At 47.6% G+C, this 20,721-nt stretch overlaps 1 protein-coding gene across 1 annotated transcript in view; it reads right to left on the bottom strand.

Annotated features, from left to right (window-relative positions):
- COL4A1 (collagen type IV alpha 1 chain) overlaps positions 1–20,721 on the bottom strand; it is a 130,087-nt gene that overhangs the window by 59,131 nt on the left and 50,235 nt on the right. The window contains 1 exon segment of the mRNA XM_045081320.1: positions 14,464–14,523. Within this exon segment, the coding sequence (XP_044937255.1) occupies positions 14,464–14,523 (60 nt within the window).

Below are 20,721 nucleotides of genomic sequence, written 5' to 3'. Positions count from 1 at the left end.
ACCGAACAGTAATACAGGGAAGAAAGGGTGAATTCAGTTTTCCAAATGACTGCACAGAAACAGTACGCACTGGAAAAATTTTAAGTCCTACAAAACACTCAAGAAACAGATACAGCTGGGGCAGCAGGGGGTCTCTAAGAAAGTATTACCGACTACCCAACTGCCAGGAGGATTTATTTAAAGTCTCTCTGGTCCCTTCTACTGCAAGTTTATAGGAAACATATATATAAGGAAATTTGCCCATTCTCCTGATTTTTGTCATCTGTGAAGAAAAAGCATCCACCCGATTTTTAATGGCTTCCAGAAAACACGATTAACATCTCCCTTGCTAAAAACTTGATTTCATGATACGGAGTTCTCATGAAAGTCAGAATCCCAAACATCTCTACCTTATCCTATTACTTTACATTCTGCTTCCCATAAACAGACTTAGAGATTGTGTTTTAAAGCAGAAAAAGAGTACAGGAAGAAAAGGTGCTTTACTGCAGCTCAGACCCTCGCAGTGGCTGTGGCAGGTTGTCTATGTTGTGCACTGCAGGGAGTAGGGGACAAAATCCAGCCACAGCTCAGCACCGGCCAGTGGGGCGAAGGGGCAGTGGTCAGGAGCAGCAAAGCCACCGCTAGAAAGAGACCCTACACAGGGGGTTTATCTATGAATGAATGCTTACGAAGTTGCACTGGGGTGCGGGAGAGAATGACCCTGCCTAGGAAGAGCTACACTTCCACTCACCAGCACAAGCAACTTTTTTTTTAGAGTTCCAAGCGACTTATCAAAATCTGATGTCATAACTTAAAGATTTGGGGGATGGTGAGAGGTTGCAGGAAGATAACTGACGGACAACAAAATAACAAGGTCATTCACAAATAGCAAGAGGTAAGCAGCTCTCTGAGTTTGGACAGGGAAAAAATACATCTTTTACTCAAAAAGACAGATTACTCTGTTTCCACTATCACTAACCTTGCGATTTGAAGAGATGTGCTCTATGTGATCAGTGAATTTGAGAAACAATTTGAGTAACTCGAACTGAATTTGGACAATCAGAGCAGAGCGCCTAAATAGACCATCAGTGAGGATGTCATTCACCTGAACTTGGAAATGCCTGTGGGTGTGTGATGAGGTCCTGGAAATGCGCGCATCCTGAACAACATCAGCACACATTAAAGTCAGGAAGCGCCACGATCCAGGTCAGGGATTTTTTTTGGAGTCTAGGTTAACAGTAAATAAGAAAAATGAAAAAGAAACATCCTGACAATAGTAATTATAATTAATAATACAAAAGGCATGCAAGATAACCTTCAACTCTAACCTTGAGAAAAACTGCCGACTGGTGATTAGGAGAAAATTTGTGTGTGTGTGTGTGTGTGTGTGTGTGCACGCACGTGCGTGTGTTTTCTTTTTTTAAAAAGTAACTTAAATGCTACTATCTTCCAAAATTAGGTTTTATGGGTGTCCTGCCAGGGGCATTCCCTGTTCCCCAGAACCTAGCACAGAGAGCACACGGTAGGTGCTCCTTGAATATTTTCAGGAGTGAATCCAGAAAAATAAGTGTTAAAGATTCCAAGGAAATAATATAAGCCCACCAAGAGGACAAATCATTGGAGATCCTATTTTCAAATTTGACTGCAAAACAGGCTTCTTTGCTCTGGGTTAGCAGAGGTGATCTTACTTCCCACCTTCTTGTCTCAGTGAGGGCACAGAGAAGGCTGTGCGGTGGGGACAACCTCGGCCTCCAGCACCAGCCACTGACTGAGAATCGGCTTTGCCGTCTTCCAGAGGGGATGATGCCACCTGCCTCCCACGGGACTTGGTGAAGGCTCCAATCTGATGGAGAACCCCCTACTCTGCGCTGCATCAGAGACTGAGCACGGGATCACCGACTGCCTGTATTTACACACAGAGAGTTTGCATTTACCATCACCATTTCTCAGTCCATCCAGCAAAATGCATTTCCTACGAAGCCGCACAATATCTTAGAAGGGAAAGAAAATGCAGGGTCACTTTTTTCCCTTCCCAGAAGTCACGACCCACAATTATCTCATTGTTTTTGAGGCTAAATTGGACAATGAAAATAAGGATTTCTTGGGTATTAAAGAGTTAGGATAGGTTTTCTCTTTTAAAGAAATTCCTCATTTATCTGATGCACAAGGTTTTGGGGTTTGTTTGTTTTTTTTCCTTAATACATCTGATATTCTTTCCCAGCTTGGAATACTGTTTATTCCTCACATGAGCCTGAGTCTGTGGGGCCACATGGTCACCAACTCGTCCATGTCCCCGGTCTGGGGCCCTGCTCTGTTTGTAGCCACAGGTGTCCGATGTCAAAAAGATTTTGTTTCCTCTCGCTCCGGCAAAAGGACATTCTCCCTCAGCGTGTGGCCGTCATTTCAAGACATCATTAATCACGCTCAGAACCCAAGAGATGAGAACAGTTCCAAGGAGCTGAAGCATGACAAGCCAATCGTGCCCATACTGTATAGTGCAAAACTGGCAGACGGCAGGTTTTACACACCCGCAATTCGCTTGACGTCGGTAGTTTGAAAAAGCTGTGGTCAAACACCATCAATCTCAACTAATAACTGAATTTTAACCTATTTTTGGTAAACACCATTAATTCTCTTAAAACATGTAGTCGTTCAAGGAAGAAATTAAGCAAGATACTGAAGGGGTTTCGTAGACCACGATGTTGATTTTACACCTGAAGAGCTGGGCAAAGCGAACGGCAGCAGCATCCGTACAGAAGCACCGTGTCTAAATGAGCCCCATAACTAACGAGTTCCTAAACCCTTAAAAGCGGCCTTGCCTTAGAGGGTAGATTCCCTTCGCCACCATGTCGCCTGCAGAACTGGCAAGACTGTTTCCAAAAGAGGATGTGGAGCCACATTTCAAGCCAAGGTATGGCCCACGTGTTTTAAGAACCGAAGTTAATAGGATCTTATTTGATGTCCTTTTTACCATATTTACCCGCCCGGCCCGGCCCGGCCCGGCCCTCCGGCGCCTCCGCAGGGCAGGCGGTGCGGCGCGCGGGCCCGGAAGAGCGTGCCCCGCAGCGCGCGCAGATCCGAGCGTGCGTCAGAGGGACGCGCCGCGAAGCGCGCCCCGACGACAGGACGCGCGACGGCCCCAGTGTGCGCGTGCGCACGTGCTTCCGCAGCCACGCGCGTGTGTGCAGCCGCGCATGCGCGCGCATGCGTGCCTGCGTGCACTCGCCTGCGCACGGACGGAGCGGCTGACCCGGGAGCCGAGGCGCGCGGCTCGGGAAGGTGGACGCGGCGCGGCTCCGCCGGGAGCAGCGCGGAAGCCCGCCCGCAGCGGGAGAACAGACTTCGGGCGGCAGGGAGGTGAAGAGCCGGCGCCCGGTGCCTGCGCCGCGGGGCTGTGGGATCCCCGAGGCCGCGCTCGCTCGGCGGCTTCGCTCGCGCTGGGGCCCGGCCGCCCGGGTCCGCGGAGCAGCTCTGCGCCGCCTCGGGACGCACGGCTCGTCCGGTGGCCCTCGGTCCCCGCCGCGCTCTGCGCCGCCTCGGGACGCACTCCTCGTCCGGTGGCCCTCGGTCCCCGCCGCGCTCTGCGCCGCCTCGGGACGCACGGCTCGTCCGGTGGCCCTCGGTCCCCGCCGCGCTCTGCGCCGCCTCGGGACGCACGGCTCGTCCGGTGGCCCTCGGTCCCCGCCGCGCTCTGCGCCGCCTCGGGACGCACTCCTCGTCCGGTGGCCCTCGGTCCCTGCCGCGCTCTGCGCCGCCTCGGGACGCACTGCTCGTCCGGTGGCCCTCGGTCCCCGCCGCGCACGACGGCTGCCGGGCCCGGGCCCAGCGCGCTGCGGGCCCCTCGGGGACTGGACGGACGCGGCCGCAGCCCGCCGCTGGCTCCCGGGGCTCGCCTGGGTGCCCCGACCTGGGACCGGGACGCCCGACCTCCGGCGCGCCCGCTGCTTCCAGGGGACAGCGTCGCCGCGCGGCCTCCGGCCACAGCAGCGGAGCGGGCGGACGTCCGCAGGCCGCGGAGAGGAGGCGCGCTGGCCCCGCGCGGGGAAGATGCGGCGCCCCCGGCCCTGCGTCAGGAAGCAGCGGGTCTGGGAACACGACTGTCCGGCCGCTTCCACGCTGGTCCCTGAAAGCCGGACCAGAGCAGAGGCAGGAGGGCCAGCCCCAGGCCTTGCAGACGGTACAGTCTGCTCTCTGCCAAATAACTCCACTTTCGTGACCATGTGTGCTTTGACGATGTGGGGTCTTCTCGTGGAAGTAAGCCTGCAAGGGGTCCGGCATCCACGGACGTTTCCAAAGCATCCAGTCTCCCACCCCAAACTAGGGCAAACGTGAAAAACAAGGAAACAAAATTGGAGGAGGGGGTCTAACCCAGGAGCCCTGAGCACACTGCCCGATTTTAGGTGCCTCCTCATGGAATGTTCAGTTTGCCTTTCCCTGGCCCAAGCCCCCAGCTCAGCTCTGGTCCCTACAGGGCTCACTCTCGCAGCACTGTCTCCCTCGCAGCGGGTGGCAGTGCCCAGTCTGGGGTTTCTGGGCGCCATTACTCCTCTAATGTTTTCCTGGGCCGTGGGGTCGTGAGGGCCGTGAGGGCAGGTGTCAGGCCAGCCCCGCTCCCCACTGCCTGGGGCCATCAACACACTGCCACACAGAGCAGAAGCTAGGAAGAACCCCAGAATGAAGGGCAGGTGGGGTGGGGGGGTGGCATGGTGGACATTACTTTTCTGGCTCCGGAACTCCAGTGGATCTTACTATAGATAGACTTTGTTCCTTCACCAATCTTCTAGGGGAAGCCATTGCAAAATCAAGCTGTTAGCTGGACACTAAAAGTCTCATCTTCACATCAGCTTACAGCATGGATTTCCTACCTAGAATCAGTGAAATCACAGATGACCCTCATGTGCTTTGATGGGAAATCCATCAACTTCACGATCACACAAGATGCGTGTAAGGGATTCGTGTCAATCCATTGCCAGAAGCACCTTCCAGCTCTTCGTAGGCTGGTCTGGAAGCACGCGGTCAGCACCCCCTCATGCTAAGGAAGGGGAGCCCCTCCCGAAGGACCGGTAGCCAGGAATGATTTCAAGGTGGAATAGCAGCAACCACCCAAGAACCATCCATTGTTAGCTCCTCGCACTCCGCTGCGAAGAAATGGGGCAGCAATTTAACCTCTTCGGGCCAGATGAGCCCTGTACCTTTATAAAATCGTGTGCTCAAGCGGTGGAGGTGGGCTCAGCCATGGTGGAGACCAGACTGTGTTCAACTGCACCTTTAACATTTCTGATGGATTTGCCAAAGGGGAAAGAAGACAGAGGGGCACCACTTCCCAGCGCATCTGGTTTGCTCGTTACCGCTGACTAATTCTTCCTTTGTGTGATGGTGCATTGTGCTGAGCCCCTTGACAAGGATGAGGGTTCTGCTAATACCATTTTTGTGGTGCAGCTTTCCACACCCACGCGACATAATTCCTTTGCCTCCTTACGTGCCGTCTGGAAACATATTTTCAATGTTTGTGATACTCTACCAACAAACAGGAGGAAAACCCAAATGCACCATTTTCACATGTCAGGGTTGGGTTTATGGTGTCTTTGATCTTGAATTAAAACACACAGTCGCGTGTTACTCCTTCCAGAAGAAAGCTGTATTCCCGACAAGCAATGTGTTCTCAGGATCCTATTTACCGAAAAAATTCTTTTCTCGCCACGCACAGTCAAGACGAGGGCCATCGGGGCCCCGCACTGGGATGACGGCATCCACTCACATGAGGTGTGTCGGGCTTTAAAAGTCATAGGACACAATATTCCACTCAGGAAATTTGATTTTCTGCTACTCCTTCTAAACATGGAAACAAGATCAAATCACTATTTTTAAAGCCACACTAGATGAGTTGTGTTCCAAATATAGCTGAAAAGCAGAAAATGTCGGGTTTTTTATGATAGTAATGGATCACAAGTGTCAGTGTCTCAGAAGCACATGAAAAGGGGCAGATTTTATGGAGTGGAGAGAAAGAGGCAGAGGGGCGGAAGTGGGGCAGCACAGCCCATGATACCTCCTACGCTAGGGGACGGGGGCATCCCCATGGTGTCCAAAGCTTAAGTGAGACATCCACGTGGGGCTTGTGCGCAGAGTAAAGTAAACCCACTGAACATAGATCTGTTCGTACTGACTTCCCTATGGCATATGGTGACCATTGTAACCCTTGGGTTTAAGTTTTTTAAACATTTAAGGCCAAACAACTATTTAAAAAAAAAAAAAAAGACAAAAGTAGGGGAATGTGGGAACCCATGTTGATTCTCATGAGGATCTGCCAGATGATGAGTCATGTGTAATATGTGGAAATAGGAAATAGGAGACATCTGGAAGAAATCTTGGCATTACAAGACACCAGAAAAAACATGGAAAGGGAAAGAGGGTGTATTAGCCCAAGGGATCCGCCAACAGGCAGAGAAGGAACAGGCCATCCGACCCTGCAACGAACACCGGGTGCTCCCAAGTGATCCAAGTAGGCACGTGGGGTGCCTGATCCCTCCCGTTGCAAAACTAAAGGAAAGTTCTCAAAGGTTCCCCTTGTAAAATCGGGAACAGGGACAGCTGGCTGGGGGAGGGAGGGGCTCAGGCATCGCCTGCAATTGCACGCATGTCAGGAAAAGCAGCTCACAAAACCCTGCAGGGGGCTTGGAATGCACCAGCGAAGAGCTGGGTCCCCTTATATTTTAAGGGATAAGGATTCTGGAAAATGGACGATAAAATCACAACACTGACTAGAAATTGGACAGTGTTTCCAGACAGACCTCCCAAGTGAGTGCATCTCATTTTTCCTGCACCAAAAGCATCCAAAAGCTATAAACATGCTTCCTAACAATGGTTCTGTGGTTGTGAAAACTTCCTAACGTCTCTTTAATTGAGGTCCTGGGAGAGCTGCTGCCCCAGGTGTAACCCGTCCATGGCTCTGGTCTTGCAGACTTCACGTGGGAACTGGGACGCCCCCACCAGGCAGGGTCCACCTCTGTCTTTACACCCAGAAGCCCGCCCGCAGCCAGGCCAGCCAGCAAGGTCTGTCCCCTTGTCCACGCAACTTTAAAATTCCACTACTGCCAAACTGACACGTACCCACCTAAAGACATTTTCAGTTTCCCGAGTGCTTTTAGCACAATGCCTTCCACTTGACCCTTTCAGCAGCTGGGAAACTGCAAGTCTAAGGCCCCCTTCCTCGTTCTTAGGGGAACGTGGTTGACATGACCTGATAGGACAGACTCAGCTGGGAGATGACGAAGCTCACATGAGAATTACGGCTTTGATTCCACAAGACCGTGCTCCCCCAGAGGCTCTCCCCAGCCTGACAGAGGACCAAATGTATCTGGAGAACGGTACATGCTGTGCCACACCTTGAACACTCAGAAGCTTATTTAAGATCCTGAGATGCCCCAGCTTGGAAACCACAAACAACCACTAAAACATAACTCAGCGTTCCCCAGATTCATTTGTCCTTGGAACATTCTTCCTTATTCCATCCCAAAGGAAACATCTCTTAACATCTCAAGATGCTCTTCAGATCATTGTTTGGGGAAAGGCCAAACTGCACACTGTCGCCTTTCGGAAATGCTCAAAAACACTTATAAAAATAAAGATATCCAATCAGTATCAAAAATACCAGAAGTTATTTCAAATATGCTAAACAAATCTTAATTTTATGAACTAAACTTCAAAATATTAAGAGGTTTAGATATTAATATTTTGTGGTAAGTAGCACTTTCTTCTGTATTTTGACTATATATTTCAAATTTTGCTAGTAGAAGGATGGAATTTATTTTAAAATAGACAAGATTCTGAAATTCTCACTAAGATGGAGTACAGTGTTTAGCAAATAGATAATCGTTATTATTGATTCATTATGATTAATACAAATTAGTTTATTTGAAGTTTCAAAGAATTTATACAAAGTATATTTACTTCCATTTACTTGAAGAAAACATTAACTCTCTAGGGATAAATATGACCCCTTCAGTATTTAGAACAATGATTAATATAATTTAGTTTATGGGAAAAATACTTTCAATAACCTGACAAAAACTAAGAAAATAGTATATAACATGTATGTGTAATTCTATACTGAGTGACACTCTAGTATTTTTTATTTCATAATGAATGCATGGCTAAAAATATTTCTGTTATTTGCCATGAGTAAATGAAAAGAGTGATGAAATAAATATGTGAATTAATTGAAGACCATTCAATGTTGTCCCCATCTCAAAAAAAGGTTTCATTTAATATTGAAAGAACAGTATGAGCTCTCTGTTGATGGTTGTAGGAGAAAGTGAGACCCTTTGTCGTTAAAGCAGTGTCAAACCCTGAGGCCTTTCTGAGCACCGTAAGACACATGGCTAATCCCCACACTCCCATCCAGCAGGCCAGCAAGGTCTCTGCCAAGAGCAGCTGACGGAAAGTGGCCAATGTAAAATGGCACACAGGATTAGAGAGAGGGAAGTCTTGTCTCCTCTCTTGTCTTTAGAAATGATGACCTTTACAGCATTCCTTGCACTTTCTTTCTTAAGTCTTGTGCGCCTGAGAGAAAGACCCTAAAAATACTTGTTGGTTATCTCTCGAAGTGCCTGGCAAAGTAGCGGCTGAGAAGGGCACGCGACAGACTCACGGCCACACAGCAACTCTGAGCAGCCTGTGGAAAGAGAAGATGCCTCTCTCCAGCCAGAGAAGAGGCCGAGAAACAAGAAGATGGCCCTCGTCTCTGACCGTGCCCAGAATGCCTAAGAAATGTGGCCATACTGGCCTCCTGGGAAATCAAGGAGGCATGCCCACTACGCAAGAAACAGGGTGACTCCCTCTCGACCAGTGATGGATTTCCTACAGGACACAGACTGTGCCAGACTTCCTAAGGACAGGGTAGAGGCCCTGCGACACCCACCATGGAGGTGCTCTGGGATCTTCTGATGCTGGCCCGAGAAGCCCGCCCCTAAGGGTTTTATTCTGAATGCTGTTGGAATGAAGACCCCCGAACGTGAGCGAATGTGGATTCCTCGGGCTGGGCTTCCCCTGAGCTGCCTCTAGTTGGGAGCGGGGCTCCGACATGGGCACATGACCTGGGACCTGCCGTGTGTCACAGACAAGGTGGCTCCCTGTGGGCATCTGTTTAACCCAGTGGATGCTCGTCCGCAACAGGACAGGGGAGGTCTGCCCATGGCCCCAAAGGCATAGGTTCATTTCTTTGCAGGGCCCCAGCAGTCCCTCCCAGCACTAAGAGGAAGGCTTTGCTTTCCCGGGCCGGTGGCCAGCAGCACAGCGTCCACCCCATGGATTCAGGTGTGAGCAACAGGAGCTTGCCCAAAACTTGAGGAAGCTCCGAACAGTGAGTTCATCTCCTTGGGCTCTCCCCGATCTCGCTCTTCTCATCCTGCATGATGGGGTCTGACTAGCGCTAGTATCCTGCTGCTGACCTCACGTTGCCTCCCCGAGACGCGGCTGCCTCAGTGGCTCTCGCTCCTGGCTGCCCTCCTCCCCTGGCCCCAGGAGACATGGCCAAACCTGCAGATGTTCTGGTGGACACAGATGGGGGAGAAGGTGCCCTCAGCACTGGGTGGGAGGCGGCCAGGGGTGCTGCTAGGCATCCTGCCAAGCCCAGGAACTCCCCACCACAAAGAACGAGCCCACCTGAAAGGTCAGAAGTACCAAACGCAGAGAGCCTGGACTAGCTGGTTTCTTCAGCTGGAAAATGGGTATAATAATAACACACATGAAAAATCAGCACGTGCCTGACCCAAGGGAGATGTTCAATACACATCAACTCTCTTCTCTTTCTCACTTTGAGACCCCAAAACCAGGATTTCCCTGTCCCGCCGAGATCTGTTGTGAATCAGCAGAAGCTACGATGTCGTGTCAAGATGCAAACCGACGGGTTTGTACAGAGGTCTGCTGTGGGATGGTCACTGACTGTGGCAAACCAGCTGACAGAGCAGCCGCCGCCCAGCATAAGCCGGGAAAAGAGCATCCCACGGCAAGAGTGACATGAACATCCTCCTAGATTTCCAGGGCCCAAAACAGAGCCACTTCCAGACTGGCCAGACTTCTCCACCCTTCCAAATCAGATAAGGCACACATTCTAGACAAAAACAAATTCCATTTTCAAAGTCCTCTGCTTTGCAAGCGATCTGGGACTGGCCTATCTGACCACTGAGCAGCCCTGTGTGGACCCCACATGCAGAGCAGACCGCACACTCAGCAGTAATGGCAGAGTGAGCTTCTCCCCAACACCGCTGGCAAGGATCAGGGTACCAGCAAGTTCAAGTACACTGAGGCTATGAGATACCCACGCAGTTCTCGTTATGTAATAGAAATACTGTAATTCTGTCTAACACAGACTGCTCCCAAGACCCTGGCTGGCAATGTCCCTTCCCAGAGTCACTTTGTTAGGGCCTTTTCTAGGATACACTGACCACGAGAGCCGTTTTCTGGGATTCATGGGCCGAAATCCTGTGTGCATCCTTCTGCCCGTGAGAGACAGGTGATCCTATCCTACACCCAAGCAAGTCGGGGGCCATTAGTGGACACCTAGTACGCCCGCACCCTACTTCGTCCCTCATCTCCCGGGCTCCGGCCCTCGGGCCACTCCTCTGTCGGGACAACCGTAGCATTTGTTCTTTCTACTGTTTCTCCTGCAGTGCCATCATTTGCTCCTGATTAGCTTTGTTATTCACTTCAGAGGCAGACCTCTCCCCTCTCTGGTTTAACTTGGAGCTCCTTGTTTTGAACGCCGCAGAACAGAATGCTAGCTTTCCAATAGCGTGGGCTCCCATGGTGAAAATACCTCAAGGACCTCTTACATAAAGTCCATTTTGGCAAAATGTAAATGGCCAATTCCCAAGCATACAGCGGCAACTCTTGGGAACGGGGTGCCTCTCCTACTATCTCACATAACCCGAGAAAATCAGGTTATCCAGCAAAAGAAGAGCTTAACTTTTGGCTATTTCTGCGTAAGCAAGCATTCAGAACGCTAATCAGTTTAAGTAGATAACATTCCCAACAGTGCTGAGGTCCCGGGAAGAACACAAAGTCACTGTGCACAAACCAAGTTAATTACCTAAGAGAAAACATCTGAAGATGGGAGCGCCAGCCAGGGAAGTGGGAAAACAAACAATTCTGCCAGGACCTGAAGTCCTGTGAAGGCCTCGGGAGTTGAACTGCTGGACTGTGAGCAAGACCCCCAGGGCTAGATCGATAACTATGGGATTGCAACCCGACCTCAGACCTGCTGCATTAACACTTCCTTCTATCTGGAGAACAGAGGGCATTCCTCTCCTGACATCTCCATGGAAAACAGGACTTCGCCAAAAGAGACCTGGCAGCAGATCCTGGAGACATTCCAGTGTCGGTCGGTGGATCCCAGCAGCCAATCGGTGAGAGGGTCCCTCAAGGAGATGTGGAAAGACATGTCTCAGAAACCAGGATTTCCACATTTCTGAGGCGGCTGACCCTCTGTCCCACTTAGGTAACTCCAACTCTTTCTGAGTTACGTGGCTCTGGTTAGCCCACTTTTAAAAAGAGGTCAAAATTCACTTAACTTGTAGACACTGAAGAAGAGCAGAATAACTCCTGGAGAACCACAGACGCCCAGCAGGAGCTCGAACGCAGGCCTGGAACCCGAACCACCAGGCTGGGCTTCCCTGGTTCACTGTGCACTGGCACCTGACCAGCAGCGTGCCCAGGCCTCGCGCAGAGAATGGGGGGCAGTGGAGAAGGACCCGTTTCCCTCACGGATGTGCCGGCCGAGAATAAATGTGTCTGTTCTCTGACCTGGGGACGAGAGGGGCCCCTGCATCTGAAATCCCAGCTCAGCTGTGCTCCACTCTCTCGGCCCTCACGCTGATTATTTTAACATCAGTTCCAAGACAATTCATGGAAATTTAAAATGTCCTCTATCCGTGGGGTGAAGGACCTCTTCCTTGGTCACGCATGCTGTGTGAACCATGGGACCTAAGATATGTCTGCTTAAGAGGAGAAGACAGGTCTTCATTTCTTGTTGAAAGGACATAATACTAAACCATTTGGCTATTCCCCTAGATTTCAAGAGGCCTTCTGAATCCATTTGACAATTACAGTCTTTGAAAACACAAATTCAGAAGGGCTTAACCCACAGCTTACAGGTAGTTTATTTTAAATAATCTTTCTTTCAGAGTAATGTCGAAAATCCAAAGTGGGTGGAGACTGGGTGCTGAGAATGCAGGGTCAGCCCGGAAAGGTCATGGAAGGCCTGGATCCCGGATGTCTGGTCTGCTTGCTGGGAAATCTTCTGGAGGCTTAGCAAGGGAGAGAGCAGAATTCTACTCCTTCCACCCAATCCCAACAAGAGCACCAGGGCTTTCCAATTTCAAGGCTCAGGTTGGCTGGTCACACAGTGTGAGGCTGGCCCCAGCCCTCATCCCAAGGAAGGAGCACTATCTAGTGGTGTGTCTTTGTCCTCAACACTCCCTAGACCTTCAACACTCCCTAGACCTTCCAGTACCCAAGGGGAGGCTGGCCCTACAGCACGGTTCCTGGTCAAGAGAATCACACCTGGCCTCACCTGAGCACACCGGACACCACAAGTGTTTCCTCAATGCTCAGTTTGAAAAGAAATGTTTTCGGACCTTCCTTCTGCTGGTGCAGTTGGGTGTAGATGATGCCCAGGACTGAGATGTGGCCCTGCCTCCTCTAGCGATATTTGAACCAAGGCCCTGACTAGCCGTCCTCAGGGCATGTTAAACTTGGCCAAAAATACCTGGGAAATCTACCTGGTTACATATTAACGGGTGGATTTGGGGTAAAAATGAAAATGAAGCAGGCTAGAACGCACACACACAGAACAGGAAGTCTGAAAAACCAGAGCCATGGGGGGGATGCCACCAAGGTCTGCAGCTGCTGGACGGCGGGGGGTGGAGGGGAGCCCGGAAAGTCATCAGAACGGACCGTGTTCTCTTTGAGAGTGAGTCACACGACCCCTGTCCCCCCGAGCCCTGATGCCTTCAGTTACAAGAAAAACACAGCGGTGTTGACACAGGCCTTCATTTCCCATTTGTTGACACAGGTCCTACTTTTTATAGTTTCAAGAATTTCTGTGTTAGCTCAGTGTGCCGATGTGTATAACTCAAGTTAGACCAAAAGGGGTGTGGGGAGACTGGGGTGTTTCTACACTTGCCTCTACTGTAACGTCAGTCCTCGGAGTGCGCAGGGGAACTAGCCGGGAAAACTCGCCAAATAGGAAGACGAACAGAACGTGAAAGTGAATTAGAGCTGACACGGCCGGTAAGGAGAGACGCCAGTGTATTTTCACGTACTGCATTTATTCCGAAACGATCTGGGTAATACTGGTGTCACCAACTAGGAGCATATCTTTTTAAAAAAATAATGTTCGTACCTTTTAGCAAGAGGCTAAAAGAAAAACAGAACAAAAACAACACATATTCTGCGCAGACTTCTCTGAATTTCAGGAGTGAGTCTGAGACCTGATGGGCCTCCAGCAGGCCATGAGCAAAGGAAGGAGCATCCTGGCCAGGCGGACCCCTCCATGCCTGGAGAGCAGGGATCTCCCCTACCCCCACCTGCCTCGCCCCAGCCTGCAACAGCCCAGCCCGACTGGCTACCAGGCTGTGCCCTCTCACTACCATACCTGGTTTCTGGGGCCTCTCCAGGCAATTTCGGGATCCTGCACTGTCACTGGGGAAAACCAGGCAGGCACTCGCTCCCTCCAATGAAAATGATTTATCCAGACCCATGGGTCTCAAACAGGAGGGGGGAGCACTCGCTTAGAAAAAAAATATTTTAATTTGACATTTGGGGAACAAGAACTATTTACTATTTTCATAAATAAATCTGGACAAGTGCGTTAAGGATTAAAAATTGGTTAAAAATACTAATTTGAGGGGCGCCTCAGTGGCGTAGTGGTTAAAGCCTCTGCCTTCAGCTCAGGTCACGATCTCAGGCTCCTGGGATTGAGTCCCGCATCGAGCTCTCTGCTCAGCAGGGAGCCTGCTTCCCCCTCTCTGTCTCTGCCTACTTCTGTCAAATAAATAAATAAAATCTTTTAAAAAAATACTAATTTGAATAAAGGCCCTCATGTGCAATAGAAACTTTTCATTTTTTTGAGAAAAATGCTTAGTTTTATTCTGACCCATGGATTCCAAGGAATACTATTGGTCCAACAGATTTTCTGCCAATACACATGTCCCTTCTTGAGTCAAAAAAGAAAACAGACGAAATCCCTTTTTTTACATTAATTGCCACAAATTATCAGTGTCTTTGGGAAACCACTGTTGAGATTTCCTAGACACCACATTAAGCCTGGTTTTGCCTCTGTATATCACTCTGATGAAATTATTAAAATGGTATAAGGCATTAGCACAAATGGCTGATTATTGGGTTAGAGTTGATGCTGTTTCTAATGATTTCCATATTAATGGCAATTCAGAACGAACTGTTACAACTTAAGCTTTGGCCACTTACCTTCTGTCCCTTCACTCCATGACAGTCACACTTCCCACAGCCAGAGCCGGCACAACCACCCTGGAAGGAAGAAAAAACATCTTTAAATAGAAGAACTCTTGCAAATTGAGGTCGCTTTTTGAATTGAAATGATTTGGGCATCTTCACCCATTTATGAGAGATGTCCCACCCTATTATTATGAGCAAGACCTTAAAATATGAGACCCGGATTTGCTCTAATGAGGTTATCACATACATGCCCCGTGGCTCCTCTCTCTTGCCCTACCAGAGGAAACAGCAAGCCGGGAGGAGAACAAATCAAAGCGTCGCTTGGTCCACAAAGGGAAGGCCATCATTTATACTTTTTGAAATTGGCTCCCTAGAGATGATTCTAATAGGACATCAACTGTATTTGTAAGGCTGTGATTCTGATTTAGGACTTTCAGACCTGAGACCAGGGAAACTGAGAGCCTAGGAGAGCAGAGTCCATGCTTTGTCCCTTGAATTCCCAAGGACACAGAAGCATGCAACAAACATGTGTGCAAAGAAGAAATAAATGAAGGAGCTGATGTTAAGCCCAACCTTAAAGAACGGATTTTTCATTCAGTTAAAGCTTGAATGAAAAGAACCCAAGCATGTAATAAAATCTGGAGAAAAGGAACATTCTCCAGAATAGATCACATGTTAGGCCACAAAACCAGCTCCAAAAAATTCAAGGTCGAAGTCATACTATGCCTCTTTACTGATCACAATGCCATGCAACTAGAAATCAACCACAAGAGAAAATCTGAAAGAGCACAGATACATGGACGTTAAATAACCTGCTACTGAACAATAAATGGGTCAACCAAGAAATCAAAGAAGAAATTAAAAACTATAAGGAAACAAATGAAAACGAAAACACAATGGCCCAAAATCTCGGGTGCACCAAAAGCAGTTCTAAGAGAGAGATTAAGAGCAACATATGCCTATCTCAAAAAGTGAGAAAAATCTCAAATAAAAAACCTGGCCTTACACCTGAAGGAGCTAGAAGAAGAAGAAAAAACAAAACCTAAGGTCAGCAGAAGGAAGGAAATTATAATAAAGATCAGAACAGAAATAAATGATATAGAAATTAAAATCTAATAGAACAGATCAATGAAACCAGGAGCTGCTTCTTTGAAAAGATCAACAAAACTGATAAACCTCTAGCCAGACTCCTTTTAAAAAAAAGAAAGAGAAAGAGGGAGTGGGAGTGGGAAGACCCAAATAAGCAAAATTACTAATAAAAGAAGAGAAATAACAACCAACATCACAGAAATACAATAAACACAGTATTATGAAAACCTGTATGCCAACAATTCAGACAACTTAGAAGAAATGGATAAATTCCTAGAAACATACAATCTACCAAAACTGAAGCAAGAAGAAATAGAAAATTTGAACAGGCCAATACTAGTAATGAAATCAGTAAAACAACAACAAAAACCCTCCAAGCAAACAAATGTCCAGGACCAGATGGTTCAAAGGCAAATTCTACCAAATGTTTAAAGAGTTAATACCTGTTCTTCTCAAACTATTCCAGTAAATATAAGAGGAAGGAAAATTTCCAAATTCATTCCAATGAGGCCAGCAACACCCTGATACCAAAACCACATTAAGACATCTCAAAAGAAGAGATAACTACAGACCAATATCCATAATGAACATGGATGCAAAAATCTCAACAAAATATCAGCAAACCAAATCCAACAATACATTAAAAAGATCATTCAACACAATCAGTAGCATTTATTCCTATGATGCAAGGGTGGTTCAATACTCGCAAATCAATCAACATGATACAACACATCAACAAGAGAAAGGATGAAAACCATATGATCATTTCAACAGATGCAGAAAAAGCACTTCACAAAGTACTACATCCATTCATAATAAAAACCCTCAACAAAGTAGGTCTAGAGAGAACATACCCAACATAATAAAGGCCATATATGGAAAACCCACAGCCAACACCATATTCAGTAGGGGAAAACTGAGAGCTTTCCTCCTAAGGTCAGGAACAAGACAGGGATGTCCACTCTCACCACTTTCATTCAACATAGTACTGGAAGCCCTAGCCACAGCAACAGACAATATTGAGAAATAAAGAACATCCAGATTGGTAAGGAAGAAATAGAACTGTCACTACTTGCAGATGACATTATACTATATAAAGAAAACCCTAAAGCCTTCACCAAAAAAACTACTAGAACTGATAAATAAATTCAGTGAAGTCTCAGGATACAAAGTCAAGGAACAAAAATCTGTTGAATTCCTATATACTAATAATGACACAGCAGAAAGGGAAATTAAGAAAATAATCCCATTTACAATTATACCAAAAACAATAAAATATCTACAAATAAACTTAACCAGAGGTGAAAAACCTATTATCTAAAAACTATAAAACACTGATGAAAGAGGAAAGAAAAAAACCCACTGATGTAAGAAATTCAAGATGACACAAGAAATGGAAAGACATTCCATGCCCATGCACTGGAAGAACAAATATTGTTACAATACCATACTACCCAAAGCAATCTATATATTCAGTGCAATCCTTATCATAATACCAATAGCATTTTTTCACAGAACTAGAACAAACAATCCTAAAAGTTATATGGAACCACAAAAGACCTTAAATAACCAAAGCAATCTTGAAAAAGAAAAATAGACTGGAGGTATCACAATTCCAGACTTCAAGTTATATTATGAAACAGTAGTAATCAAAACAGTATGATATTGGCATAGAAACAGACACATAGATCAATGGCATAGAATAGAAAGCCCAGAAATAAACCCACAATTACATGGTCAATTGAACTTTGACAACGGAGGAATGGCTATACAATGGAAAAAGACATTCTCTTCAACAAATGGTGTTGGGAAGCCACATGCAAAAGAATGCAGCTGAACCACACTTTCTTACACCATACACAAAAATAACTCAAAATGGATTAAAGACCTAAATGTGAGACCTGAAACCATAAAAGTCCTAGAAGTGAGCATAGGCAGTAACTTCTCTGATATTGGCTGTAGCAATATCTTTCTAGCTCTCTCTCCTGAAGCAAGGGAAATACAAGCAAGAATAAACTGTTGGGACAGTTGCACAGTGAAGGAAACAATCAACAAAACTAAAGGGCAACATACTGAATGGGAGAAGGTATTTGCGAATGATATATCCGATAAAGGATTAGTATACAGAATATATAAAGAACTGATTCAACTCAGCACCCAAAAAATAAATGACCCAATTAAAAAAAAATGGGCAGAAGATATGAACAGACATTTCTCTGAAGAAGACATCCAGATGGCCAAAGGACAGATGAAAAGATGCTCAGCGCCATTCATCATCAGGTAAATGCACATCAAAACTGTAATGAGGCATCACCTCACCTGTCCGAATGGCTAAAATCAAAACACAAGAAACAACAAGCGTTGGGAGAATGTTGAGAAAAAGGAGCCCTCGTGCTCTGTTGGTGGGAATGAAGACTGGTGCAGCCCCTTTGGAATGCAGTATGGAGGGTCCTCAAAAAGTTAAAACTCAAACTACCCTATGATCCACCAACTGCACTTCTGCACCAACTGCACTTCATTATCCAAAAAATACAAAAACACTCATTCAAAGGGACATGTGCACCCCAATGTTTATAGCAGCCTTATTTACAACAGCCAAGCTATGGAGACAGCCCAAGTGTCCATCGATAGATGAGGAGATAGAGAAGATCCAAGATACACATACCACGGAATCGTACTCAGCCATAAGAAAGAAGGACATCTTGCCATTTGCAGTGATGCAGCCGGAGCTAGGACAACGCTAAGTGAAACAGGTCAGTCAGAGAAAGCCAAATACCATATAATTCCACGGAATTTAAGAAATTAATGAGCAAAAGGAAGAGAGAGAGAGAGAGAAACCAAGAATCAGACTCTTAACTATAGAGAACACACTGATGGTTACAAGAGGGGAAGTGGGTGGGGGCATGGGGATTAAGCACTCATCATGATGAAAAAAATGAAACAATATAAAGTAGCATCCTGTTAAAATAATAAACAAACAAATAAATAAAGAGCTGGGGAGGAAGGGAACTAATGTGTTCAGAAGTCCACCAGGTGCTACAAACAACCACCTCTCGTGCTGTCTGACCAGCTACCAGCCATACTGAGGTACATGCTACCATGCCCATTTCACAGATGTGAAATCTGACTTTGGATGTTCAATATAACACACTAAGACAAGGTTGACGCCAACTTCCATGATGTAAAACTGCCAGCACATTAAAAGGTCAAAGTAGGATGATGCCTACGTACAGTTACAATTTTCTTAGACCCAAATTTTACATGAAGACAGACACAGGGGTCGTAGACAGAATATAAGGGGTCGTGACAAGGAGAAAGTGAGTGAATGAGCTTTATTAGAGGCTGTGTATCTGGTGTGAGATAAAATGTGTAACACTATGAATGGTACAGTCATCACGTGCAGTCTGTTTTTTTTAACAATATCATCAAGCCTTAGCCTCGCTGCCATGGAGATCTTCTGCAGAAAACAACGGCATCTGGAGATATTTACTACATAAAGTGAAAATCTGAACAAGTGCCTCCAAGACAGTGAGCTGTTATTAATTTTATATTTTGGAAATGGGGACAGTTGACAACAGTCCAAACAGAGATGATGGCTCTGTTTCTTTCCCTCGCTCCCACTGGGGGCAACTTCAGCAAGCCATCTCATAACCTCCTAACTAAATCAAGCCCTGTGCCCAGTTTTGCTTCACCATCTGGGTTTTGGTGACCACTGAGAGTTTTCCCAAGAGGGAGGTCAAAATCTTAAGCCTGTGCTCCGGGAGGTTCATCCAAAATATGAAAGCCAAGTACTCAGTGACCCAAGAACCATACCCCAATCATCACCATCTCCGGCCTCATCCCCCCCGAGGGCTGGCTGCGCCCCACTTGGGCTCCCACAAGGGTGGGTGATATGCCTCTATTACGACACCCGTCCAGTACTTCACACAGCCTTTCCTTGGGTGCACACCCCCCCCCAGGGACCCTGAGAGCACTTGGGGCCAGCCCAGAGTCCCACCACGTGTGATACGGATCGCATCTCATCTGACAGAGCGGAGGCTGGAAGAGCTGCGCTGGGAAATAAAGCAGGGCACTCAGGAAACAAGGATTCGTCATCAACCGTGAAGACCTACGGGAGCTCCAGGGTGGTTCAAGCATTAATCAACAGACGTCTTAGAATAGTGGAAACAGCAATGGCTCCCCGGCCGCTGGTGGCCATTCAACCAGCCTGAACAGCAAGTGTACAGAACGCTCCAGCCACACCGGGAGGGCAGCTCCCAACAGACGACTGCCTTACCTACGTTACCAGTCCAGACAGGAGACTGCGGCCAACTATGGGCCTGGCCGGGGAAGTGGGGGCTCCTGGAGCTGCTGGGTGGGCCCCCAGACCAGGAAAACCTGGCAGGCGAGGCATCCCAGTCCCTGGGGCTCTGGGTCAGGCCACCCCTTGGCCCAGCCCTACAGCTCTCCTCCTGCTCCTGAGTCAGGTTCAGGAACACGCCTCTGCTCTTTCAACTCTGCTAAACCCCATCCCACTCCTACAGATGCCAGAAGGAAAAATCAACCAGGCTAAGACTCATTTATCTGGTAGGAAAGAAACGTCCACCTACCACCCAGGCTCAGCTGGCCAGAACCCAAGAACAGCCTGAAGCAGGACGGGCTCGTCTACTCGCCTACAGTACAGGTCAGTAAGGTTTCTTCTAAACTCCAGGGCAGGCCGAGAATCACATAACTGAAGCTCAAAATGGCTACTTGGTGATTCTGGGTTTTCTCTTTGAAATGCTGATTAAAATCTCAAAAGCTTATCTCCATTCAATTTGAGGGAAGTTATAAACATGAATTTCCTGGAGCCGTTCCCTTAAGCTCTCAGCAAATGCTTTCATTGCAAGGGACACCAGATAAGAGGTGACAGGGCCATGGCTGTGGATGTTGGGGTCAAGTCGCTTCTTGTGCCTTTGCGACAGAAACCCACCGCACACGCGTGCGTAACAAATGGCCAGTTTTATCTCAGGCAAGGCTGCAGATTGTGGCCGACTTGGGGAGCCATCTGGGGTGACAGATCAAGGACTAGAGCCTTCATTACAGGCTCTGTCGTAGAAATGAAAGACCCTCACCCTGCCCCCACCAGCTTCTAGTGTATATCAAGCAAAAATTTTTTTTTAAAAGTCCCAAACAAAAGACATTCATGGCTCCTTATCTGCT

This window comes from Mustela putorius, unplaced genomic scaffold (genome assembly GCF_011764305.1).
Source record: "Mustela putorius furo isolate JIRA1106 unplaced genomic scaffold, ASM1176430v1.1 tig00000551_pilon_pilon_pilon, whole genome shotgun sequence".
Classification (NCBI taxonomy): domain Eukaryota; kingdom Metazoa; phylum Chordata; class Mammalia; order Carnivora; family Mustelidae; genus Mustela; species Mustela putorius.
This window is presented reverse-complemented; position numbering and strand designations above follow the sequence as displayed.